This window comes from Hydractinia symbiolongicarpus, chromosome 3 (assembly GCF_029227915.1).
Source record: "Hydractinia symbiolongicarpus strain clone_291-10 chromosome 3, HSymV2.1, whole genome shotgun sequence".
NCBI lineage: Eukaryota > Metazoa > Cnidaria > Hydrozoa > Anthoathecata > Hydractiniidae > Hydractinia > Hydractinia symbiolongicarpus.
Window position 1 is genome coordinate 11,185,340 of NC_079877.1, and position 11,591 is coordinate 11,196,930.

Below are 11,591 nucleotides of genomic sequence, written 5' to 3' on the forward strand. Positions count from 1 at the left end.
CATCGATTATTAGAGACTGTACCCCGCTAGGCATAGCTAGGCAAGTTTCTGCCCTTAAAGTATTTTATTCTAAAATGACAAGAAAACAACCTGGTGAAGCCTAATTTTTTATTACAATATATGGCAATCGAAACTATTTTTATTACGGTAAAAGAAGTAAGGTGCATGTAAAGTTACATTAAAGCGGTACTTTAAGTTCCAACATGTCTTTTAAAATTTATTTGCCGCAATATACTGTTTATGTCCATTTTCAAAATTCTTAAGGAGCCACGAGATGATTCCAAACGCAGTCATCGGAGCTAAAAAACTTACATCCAGTCACATATATATGGTTGTTCATATTTTTCAGGTTTGTTGACCGTGGCTTTGAATATATCTATGCTTTGACAAACATCTTTACATTTTCGCACAATAAACCCAAAAGCAAAATAGCAAGTCAATAAAAAACAAATCTATCATGTAAGCCACGATAATCTCGTTCGTAGCTCCCTTAAATGGAATACTTTAAGGACGCGTCTAAAGTGAGAGAAGATAATAAACTCTTGATATATATTTTCATCACTGGTACCTTGTCTTTTCTTACCACTCAAAATACAAAAGAAATGTCGTTATTATAAATACCATGAAAGGCTGAACACAGTAATGGCGCTCATCAGACGCATTGAGGGTTTGATGCATTAACGCCATTAACGCCAACCTTGTACATCACATCTCTAATCACTAAGTGTAAACAGGGCGTAGTGGACAATAAAGACACACAAATTAATGTAACGAACCCTTTAAATAAAACCAAATGTCATATAGCGCAAAAACATAAACCATTTAACCTCCAATGCTATGAATAAAACGCAGATGATTATCCAGATGCTGTTTTAACTTGAACGACTTTTCACACTTGTTACATTCAAAGTTTCGAAGTTGTAAATGAGTACTGTTCACATGCACAGTCAAGTTTCCTTTCAGTTTGAACTTTTTCCCACAAAACTCGCACTGGTATCTATATATCGGATCATGCTTCATCAGATTGTGAGTTTTAAGATGACATTCTAATTTAAATGTATGACCACATTCTTCACAAACGTAAGGTCTTTCAGTAGTATGTACTACTTGGTGCAAATGTAAGTTACATTTTATATTAAATACTTTGTCACAAATAGTGCATTGGTAGCCTAATATTTTAAATAAAGAAACTGGTCGCCCTCTTTTTGACTTTTGTTTAGTATAACTTCTACTGTTTTCTTTAGTAAGTGCGGCTCGTAATCCATACTAAATTAAAAACAAATACATTTGTGAATATTAATGCAAAACAACAAATTAAGATTTGGCAATATTTTCGACGATGGATGACGGGGATAGTAAATGACAAGATTATATACACAAGATGAGTGGCATAGGTTTACCCCTAAAAGTATACAGTTGCAGATAAGGGGAGATGGAAGTGAATTAGAAAGTGTGTTCTGCACATGTTTAAAATTCGAATCCAAGAATTTCTCTTCTGTAATTATTGATTTTATAATACCACATCCACAACAATTCTTTTTGAAATCTGACTGCAACTCTACCTATGATCTTTATTAACAACATAACTTCAGTTTCTAAAATTACCACCAATATGCCAAGGTGTTTTTATAAAGTGTTACGAATATAACTTATCAAAAATACCTACTTTGTCACTGTTCCTCTCTTTCTGTTGCATACTTTGCATCTATGAAACTGAAATGTCTATCAATCTCTAAAATAACAAAAACATCATTTCAAACACTGCAATGTGTTGAAACGTCAGAATGCACTATTATTTTTATCTTATCAGGAAACTTCTAAAGAATAAAACAATGCTGAGACCAGGCAAAAAAAAGGAAATTCAACCCAATGACCCTTATGAAAAAGTTTATTATGAGACCTCATCGAAAAAAGGGGAAGTTCTCTATATCAGACTTAATAAAACATATTTAAACATAAAAAATATTGAACTTGGGGCTAAGGCTTTTCAGGAGGAGCACAAATTTGAAATTAACCTTCGTGAATTGTGTACACGGCGACAACGCATGAACGCAATACGCATGTGGTGATTTAATAGTACACATGAAATGACGTACATGAAATGCTGTTTATGTCTTCTAATATTGAATTTAAGAAAGTGTAATAATTTTAAACCCGCTCAACAATGAAGTTTATGCCACTATTTAATAGCCAATTCTGGCTTTTAAGAAGACAATTTTTTAAAAATTATAACGAAATTTTTTAACAATTCTATTTGTCATCTTCAGTTTTTAAAAGCAAAATACATAAATACTAAAAATATCAAAGAAAAAATATTGTTAATTACAATAACATATAATAAATTAAACATTAGATATCATTTTAATATAATGCTAATTTTTATTTTTTCTTGTCACCTGTTTATTCCCTTGTGTCAATCTCTTTTCTTCTATCCGTAATTTTAATATATTATAATGATATCTAATGTTTTATTTCTGTGATTAAAAAATTTTTTCTTTGATATTTGTAAATATAACTTTTAGACTTGTAAGTATTTATGTTTATATAGGCATCATTTTTTTTTTAAATCACAATTTTTCAGCCATAAATGTAAAAGTTTATTTATTCATCCATTGCTAAAAAGCCTTTTTAAATATTTATTAAATGGTATATAAAAAAATTATTTTGCAAATATATATATATATATATATATATATATATATATATATATATATATATATATATATATATATATATATATATATATATATATATATATATATATATATATATATATATATATATATATATATATATATATATATATATATATATATATATATATATATATATATATATATATATATATATATATATATATATATATATATATATATATATATATATATATATAAATATATATATATATATATATATATATATGAACACAAATTGTAGCTATAGGAATAACCAACAAGATAAATGACTACATCAAGAATTAAGTAAAAAGATTTTATTATTTAAAATTTTCGTCAGTTCATCGACTGACTTCTTCAGTATCGCTTACAATACAGTATTAACAATTAAAATATCTTATATAGTGATAAAAATAAATTATATACAATTAAATACACAAGGGTTTAAAACTGGTTTCCATCACCATCATCCTACTATCAACTTAACACATGGTTTCTACAACTTGCATTTTTCTGTTCTTTTAGTTCTATTCCAGTCATGAGAACCATTAAGTCCCTGATGTTGTGTGACGAGTGTCCCTATCCAGAATTTTTCTTTATCTAATAGCAAACTATCAATTTGCCTGTTTGTTAAATTCTCTCCATTGTTCACAACATCAACTATAATAAACCCAATATTTTGCACGGAGGCATTAGGGCATTCATCAATAAAATGTTTCACAACTTTGCAAGATGGTATCTTCTTTTTAATGTGGGATTTGTAATTCGAAAGTCGAGGCTTCCAAGCAACGGTGGATCCAACACCCTGCTTACCACATAATTTACAAAAAGCAACGTATATAACGTTTTTTGAACTGCAACTGCTTTCGCGACGAATTTTAAATTTCCTGCCAGTTGCTTTTGATACTACAAAAGTGGTTTCAATTACATAATTCTTGCAGGAGTCGCATTTTTTATTTTTACATTTCACATAACCTGCTGCATTGTCGTTTGATAAATCAGACTTGATGTTGTAAGGATCAGCACGTAATATTAAATCCCTTAAGTTATTCTCTCTTTTATATGCAACCAATATACTGTTTTCTGGAAACAGCCGCGACAAGTCTGGATGATTACTAATAATGGGCATGTGGGTCTGGACAATGGTTTTGATGTCGGGTCCTCTAGGGTTGAACTTTGTGGAGAAGATAACTCTTGTTTTAGAATTATTGCGGGTAATCTTTTTCCTAGCATCACAGCGTGATATTGTTCCTATATGTTGAAATGTTTTCTTAATGACACTTTTATTATAACCTCTTTTTGTTAAATAACCACAGTACTTGTTTGATTTCTCATTATAATCAGTATTGTTACTGCAGATCCGACGAAGACGTAATGCAATACCTTTTGGTATACCTCTAATAGAACTTTTATTGTGGCAGGATGTTGCGTGAAGATATAAATGAGTATCTGTGGGTTTACTGTAAACAGTTGTACTGATTTTGTTATCTTTCAATGACATTTGCAGGTCAAGGAAACAGAGTTTATCACCTCCAATTTCCATTGTGAATTTCAAATCTTGGTTAATAGAATTCATAAAAACAAAGAATTCTTGTAACTTGTCATTGCTACCACACCATAAAGATAGGCAGTCATCTCTATAACGACCAAAATACAATATTTCAGGATAAGAAGAATGCATTTTTTCAAAAACAGCGTCGTCTATGGAAGATACAGCTATATCTGCATACGAACAAGAATTAGGTGCACCTGTTGCTGTGCCATTCGTTTGTAATAAGTGCTCATTTGCGAAAACAGAATTGTTATTATAAAGACATAAGTCTAACGCATCCATAATACATTCTGTCGATGGTTTCTTAAATATTCTTTTATCCATGATTTTTCGCACGGAATCTAAACCATTTCTATTGTCAATGCTAGGAAACATGTTAACAATATCAAAAGATACCAATTGAGTGTGATCAGGTATGCCTTTTTCGTTAATTGAATCAATAATGTCCAGTAAGTGAGACGTGTTCTTAATTCTACTACGCATATTTTCAGTAAACGGTGCACATATAACTTCAAGAAATCTAGCTAAATTCTCGATAGCAGTGTTACAACCAGAAGTAAGTAATCGTACTGGAGTACCAGCCTTGTGAGTTTTGTAAAGAGTGGAGTTTTTGCCTGGACAGGCATTCTCATTCACTATATATTCTTTCCATTGCTTTGATATTTCACCATTTTTAAACCATTTTTCAGCCCAATCTTTCACCTTTTGGATGTGTTGTAAAGTTGGATCATGTTCTAATGTTACGAAGGAACTCCTTTGTATCTGTTGTTTTGCCTTTTCCTTGTCAGTTACTTTGTCTACAATTACGAAACGGTTTCCTTTGTCCTGTGTCCTAATTATTAAATCACCATCTTTATTATAAAGTTGTTGTTTTCTCCATGTGTTTAAATACATTCTCTGATCCTTATCTTCTCCACAAAGTTCAACCCTAGAGGACCCGACATCAAAACCATTGTCCAGACCCACATGCCCATTATTAGTAATCATCCAGACTTGTCGCGGCTGTTTCCAGAAAACAGTATATTGGTTGCATATAAAAGAGAGAATAACTTAAGGGATTTAATATTACGTGCTGATCCTTACAACATCAAGTCTGATTTATCAAACGACAATGCAGCAGGTTATGTGAAATGTAAAAATAAAAAATGCGACTCCTGCAAGAATTATGTAATTGAAACCACTTTTGTAGTATCAAAAGCAACTGGCAGGAAATTTAAAATTCGTCGCGAAAGCAGTTGCAGTTCAAAAAACGTTATATACGTTGCTTTTTGTAAATTATGTGGTAAGCAGGGTGTTGGATCCACCGTTGCTTGGAAGCCTCGACTTTCGAATTACAAATCCCACATTAAAAAGAAGATACCATCTTGCAAAGTTGTGAAACATTTTATTGATGAATGCCCTAATGCCTCCGTGCAAAATATTGGGTTTATTATAGTTGATGTTGTGAACAATGGAGAGAATTTAACAAACAGGCAAATTGATAGTTTGCTATTAGATAAAGAAAAATTCTGGATAGGGACACTCGTCACACAACATCAGGGACTTAATGGTTCTCATGACTGGAATAGAACTAAAAGAACAGAAAAATGCAAGTTGTAGAAACCATGTGTTAAGTTGATAGTAGGATGATGGTGATGGAAACCAGTTTTAAACCCTTGTGTATTTAATTGTATATAATTTATTTTTATCACTATATAAGATATTTTAATTGTTAATACTGTATTGTAAGCGATACTGAAGAAGTCAGTCGATGAACTGACGAAAATTTTAAATAATAAAATCTTTTTACTTAATTCTTGATGTAGTCATTTATCTTGTTGGTTATTCCTATAGCTACAATTTGTGTTCATATATATATATATATATATATATATTTATATATATATATATATATATATATATATATATATATATATATATATATATATATATATATATATATATATATATATATATATATATATATATATATATATATATATATATATATATATATATATATATATATATATATATATATATATATATATATATATATATATATATATATATATATATATATATATATATATATATATATATATATATATATATATATATATATATATATATATATATATATAAAAATTTTAATAATTTTTTTGAAAAAAGTCCTTGTTTTTAATTTATTTTAATTAATCCAAAAATTCTAATTTTTAAATCAAACTTTTGTCTTTGGGATGTCATTTTTTAAAGATTAAAAAAAAGTCATTTTAGATAAAAAGGTTAGCTTCAGACTCTCCTATGCAGATATTTTGTAGTTTTGTAAAAGAGAATAGATGTGATATATACAGGAACAAATGAAAACAACAAATTAAATTAATTTTTAAAATATCACACCTTTTAGGTATACACATGATGGTGATACTTGCACATTTGAGGAAATGAATTTATTCATTTATCTAGAGACAAATTACACTCATGAGGAGAGTATATGTTAAAAAAATCACTACTATTTAAAGATCGATAGTGAACTTTCCCCTTTCAAAAAATATACCAGTAATTTCACCATCAGAAAGTTCATTGTTTCCTAATTATAAATGTGTTTTATTTTTAAAAGTTAATTCATGCTGCTTATAGATAATTTGAAAACAATCCTGACATGCCATTATTAAATGTCAAATACGTAACTAGAGAACATTTTCTCTCTTTTGCTTATTTTGCCATTATAAAAGTTACATATATAATAAATCAAAATTAAAGTTGTGTGAGAATGTTACGAAGAAAATTAGGGAAAGGTAAAGTCATTAAGACTTATCAGAGCTAAATGTTAACTGTATTGTTACAGATCTCAAAATGGTTTCGCTCTAGAAACAAGCTTGTTAAAGGTTTCTGCTGACAACTAAAAATGCCATGGATCAAACATAAGGAAAACAACAAGTATTTCATATTGAAAATCACTGTATCACACCTATAATGAAACAAATGCAGACTGAAGCAAGTGAAGCAGACGCAAAACATAACACATGAAGCATGGACCAGGCCTCACCAGAAATGGCATGCAATCGCACGGGCACACCCACACATGCTATATCAAAGACATCCATCAAAAACCTTAGGCCATAAAAACGCCACAGTTCTATATTAAATTAAGTATATATATTTCTGATAAACGTTTCTAGATAGTAGTTCCTAAAAATAATATATTTTCTTGTTAACAAATAAAAAGTTTGGACCTATTCATTAATCCAAAACATTTTCCAACATGTGCGTCACATCTACCATAATGATATTTTGGCGAACCTCTATGACTATGTAATTGAAAGACCACACCCTACTACTTTCTTCCAGTCGGCGTCACATCGGAAAAAGAACCTTTGCTTGAATTTTAATGCCTAAAGCTTAATAAAAAACATATTTTTTTTTAACATTATTTTATACTTTATATAAGTCGAGTCATGCTAGCAATTAGAGTAATGTATTGTTTTCAGATGAAAAAACTTTCAAAATTACTCAGAGTTAATTAAAAACATGGCGTACCCCAGTAGGGGTAGGGTTTGGGGTGGTAGTTTTATTCTACAGACCAAATAACTAAGTGGCCTCCTTGTCCCGTGCACTAGTTTTGCAGATGGAAACCATCCCATGAGATATGCACTGAATGGTTTATACAGCGATAATTTTGAAATGTAAAGAGAGACTTTAGGAAACAAGAATGGGGACTATTTATAAGGATGTTGTCAATAACTTTAAATGAAAACCTGGCACATGAAAAACGTGCCAAAAATTGATAAGGAAATTTAACGAAAGCAACAAAGTGAAATAAAGCCAAAACAACTATATAGCCACTGTAAAGATTGCAAAAAATGCGAAACTGACAAAGCAGGGTTCCAACTCTTTTTTCAAAAAATGATTGGAGAAGATTTTTGTGATTTTTGAGGACCATTTGTTAACAAAATTTAGGGGATAAGGAGAAAAACTTGCACTTGTAAAAATGAGGACTGGCATCCCAATATTTTCTTACAAAAGATAACTAAGAAACTTTGCTTCAAGTACAAAGAAATTCAAAAAAACGTAATGTTTGCAAGCCACAGCAACCACAAGTTGTGGTGATTTAAAATAAATAATATAAAAAATGGACATATATATAAAAAATAATAAATATCAAAAAGAGTTTGAGGAGATTTTAGAAGAAAACCTAAATTTCCAAAAAAAATTGAGGACATTTGAGGAGAATTGAGGAGACCTTTTGAATTTAAGGAGATATGAGGAGTTTTAAGGAGGTGTGGCAACCCTGCAAAGAAACTGACAAAAAACTAATATACATTCGCTTAGCTGAAAATTTCTATGACAATTTTTACTTTGTTAAAATATTTTATGTTCTATCACAACCTTTGTTATTTGGGGTATACTCGAATATGCTCAAATGCATTGAAAAAATAATAGTATTTTCTCCGTCCCAGACGAGTCCTTGTTTCATAAAGCTAATAACTTGTAAACAAGGTGCCAGATTCATACAGCAAATTTTCTGGTAATGACGTGCTCTTGTCACTGACCAAATAAGATAGAATTGAGGCTAGATATTATCTTCCAATGTAAATAAGTTGGAAAGAAAGCTTTTCCTGGCAAGGTTCTGATGTCAAACATCTTGCATTGTAAAAATTCTGCAAAAATTCCATCTATCTATATGTACAATGACCCCTATGGGTTACTTCTTTTCAGGATTTGACACTTCTCTTCTGCACTTAACACTTCTCTGCATGTGGCCTGTAACTTTCTCTTTACAAATAAATTGAAAAATATGCCCAGTAATTTTGCACTCCGGGTCTGTATTTTTGTGTTTACAGGTTAGAATTTAGGTATTCTTATAAAAAAGTGTGTATATATTGAGAAAATAAGAGTATAGCTATATACGGTACAATAATACACACATAAAAATTTTGGAGAGTTATTAGTTACTAAGAACAATAACTGATTTTTCTTGCCCGAGAACCGATATGTATTTATTAAAAAAATGTGAGTTAACGAAATCCAACTCAATCAATATTACGGACCAGAATTTTTTAAGTTTATAGAAGAGCAGTGCTTTTACAATTTGGAAGAGACGTGTTTCAATAAGAGAAGAATTCGAAGGAAAGTATAGAAGTGTTTTTATTAAGAGATATGAGAGCCATAGGGGACATCATACATATGATTGTATTTCGAAGTTTTTAAATTTATAAGAATTTGACTGCATAGTATTCAACCAAAATATCGATCCCCCGAAAGCCCGTCCCCAGGGACTTTTCACGAAGCGATTTGAACGGCGAATTGGACGGCGAATTCGATGGCGAATTCGCTTTTTAATTTTCACGACAAAATAAATTAGGCGCCAAAGTCACTGTTTACATCAGTTAACCGCGTTCTGATTGGTCAAAAACTAGCAGCAAAACCTTTAGCCGCGAATAAGTAGGAACTGTTTCTACTTTTCAGCGAAGCGAATATTTCGATGCAAAATCAAAATAAACAAAACTGCGCATGCTCAGATACAATTCACTGTCGAACTCGCCGTTCAATTCGCTTCGTGAAAATCCTCCTTTATATCGAGACCGGGGCGAAAACCCCGTTAAAAGTAAGCGCTAGCGACTTTGACATAGGCAACAAACTCTGGGACGAGGAAGCGTTTAGGGCAATTTTTCGCTTTTGTGATATGTGGTGAGAGACGGTTGTTCAGATATCATTTGCATTTGCGTCGCTTGAGCTCTTTGAGATATAATGTTTTGCAGTTATCCCAAAGAGCTTTGAGAACGAGAATGACGCATACGTCATGGAAGTGGGAAAAAACGAACATAGTCATATAGTTTACATACCATGGATCTCCATCCTCCTTCTCAGGGCCTGTTTTGTATAGCTGACGTCGTCAGTACGCACTAAACCAGTGAGAGACAAAAAAGTTGAAACGAGGTTGCCTAAATCTCGAACGCGTCACGAGAATAAATGTAAGTTTATTTTCTATATTTAATTCAAGCATTATTACCCTTTAAAAATGTTGAAAAATCATCGTTTTTCGGTTGATGAAGAGTTTGTCCTAATCGAAAAAAACAGGCTTTGGAACGTTCAAGGCCTGTTTTTTCGCTTTCTGAGTTCATTTTATAGCGCGAAAGAAACACTTCCTTCCCGGGAGCACTTTGGGGGACAGGATTAGAGTTTTCTTTTCATGTCAAATTTAACTGCCATAATATTTCATTTTAATGAAATTTTTACGCTGGGCGGCTTTGACATAGGCAACAACCTCGTCCCCACACCAGGGATTTTTGTTTTTTTGACATCGAGGCGCGCGCGGCGAAATTACCCCAGGCTCGTGAGTTCTGTAATGCGATTGGCTTACATCTGGCATAGATAATTTAAGCACTAGCGGCCCTTAGGCAACAAACCCTGGGGACGAGGTTGCATAGGCAACAAATTCTGGAAACGAAGATGATGTTGTAAGGCACAGACAGGCGCGTGTCTGTGTCCTACCAGATCATTTAATCTTAACTAGTCCGATCTCATTTATCCCTGTTTCTACTGGGACCGAAGAAGGAATTTCGCCCAATGGGAATGTTTTTTGAACAATAATAACACGGGACATTCTTTTGGTTTCTATTTTTGTAAATTTTCATAAAATTTTGCTGCGATTATGATTTTAATTCTTCTTTAAAAGAAATTTGATCTACACGGATTCATTGGAAAATTTTTAATAATTTTTTTTATTATTGCAGCAGGACTAAACTCTGACTGATCAAAATTATTTTACACTCATTTAATCAGCTATACAACCTTCATACCAGGGCCTGTAGCATGTTTTGATATGAGAATGAAACGTGTGTGCGGAATCAAGGTTGTCTGGTGTAACCAGAGATTTATGTGATTTAATAGATGATGCAACATTACATTATATATACGGTTTGTAATTATAAATTTTTAAATGTAGTGAAGGGAACTCTCCAGCCCTAAAATAGCTGGTAGAAATCATTCTCGTTCCAAGATTGGGAGATTAAGAGCTCTAGGGACGAGAATGGGTAGAAAAAGAGTAAGCTTTTTTGTTCCTCGCAGAAGTTTTGCTTAGTTTTCAGATGTTTTTGATTTGCAGTCTTTCTTGCTCCTGCTAACACATTTTAGAGGGTTTACATTTTAAATGTAATTTCTAAAAACTTTGACGACGGCCAAATATCTTGTCTGTTTTTAGAATCTGAAAATATTAGTGATCTTTAACGTCAGGGAATCAATAAAATATGCGAGTTTGCTTTTAAATTTGCATAGAAATGTGATGGCTGACGCCATTCTTTGCGCTTCTTTCTCACCTTCTGTTATTATCACCGTTCTCTGGAACACCGCAAGTTGCAGTTGCCATTTCAGGATGCTCTGGA

General features: G+C 31.7%; 2 protein-coding genes across 4 annotated transcripts; both read right to left on the reverse strand.

Moving 5' to 3' along the window:
- Positions 1-123: 123 nt before the first annotated feature.
- Positions 124-11,544, reverse strand: LOC130635705 (oocyte zinc finger protein XlCOF15-like). 3 transcript variants are annotated; one of them, XM_057445143.1, is made up of 3 exons: positions 11,526-11,544; positions 1,667-1,732; positions 124-1,266 (listed from the first exon to the last, which is right to left on the reverse strand). In XM_057445143.1, the coding sequence occupies exons 2-3, from the start codon at positions 1,703-1,705 to the stop codon at positions 823-825; spliced, it is 483 nt and encodes a 160-aa protein (XP_057301126.1). In that variant the 5' UTR covers positions 1,706-1,732; positions 11,526-11,544; the 3' UTR covers positions 124-822. The 3 variants fall into 3 exon arrangements, with proteins under 3 accessions (XP_057301126.1, XP_057301125.1, XP_057301124.1); XM_057445142.1 differs by lacking the exon at positions 11,526-11,544 and adding an exon at positions 7,443-9,180; XM_057445141.1 differs by lacking the exon at positions 11,526-11,544 and adding an exon at positions 6,607-7,408.
- Positions 3,172-5,121, reverse strand: LOC130636829 (uncharacterized). Its single transcript, XM_057446677.1, has one exon. The coding sequence runs from the start codon at positions 5,119-5,121 to the stop codon at positions 3,172-3,174; it is 1,950 nt and encodes a 649-aa protein (XP_057302660.1).
- Positions 11,545-11,591: the final 47 nt, after the last annotated feature.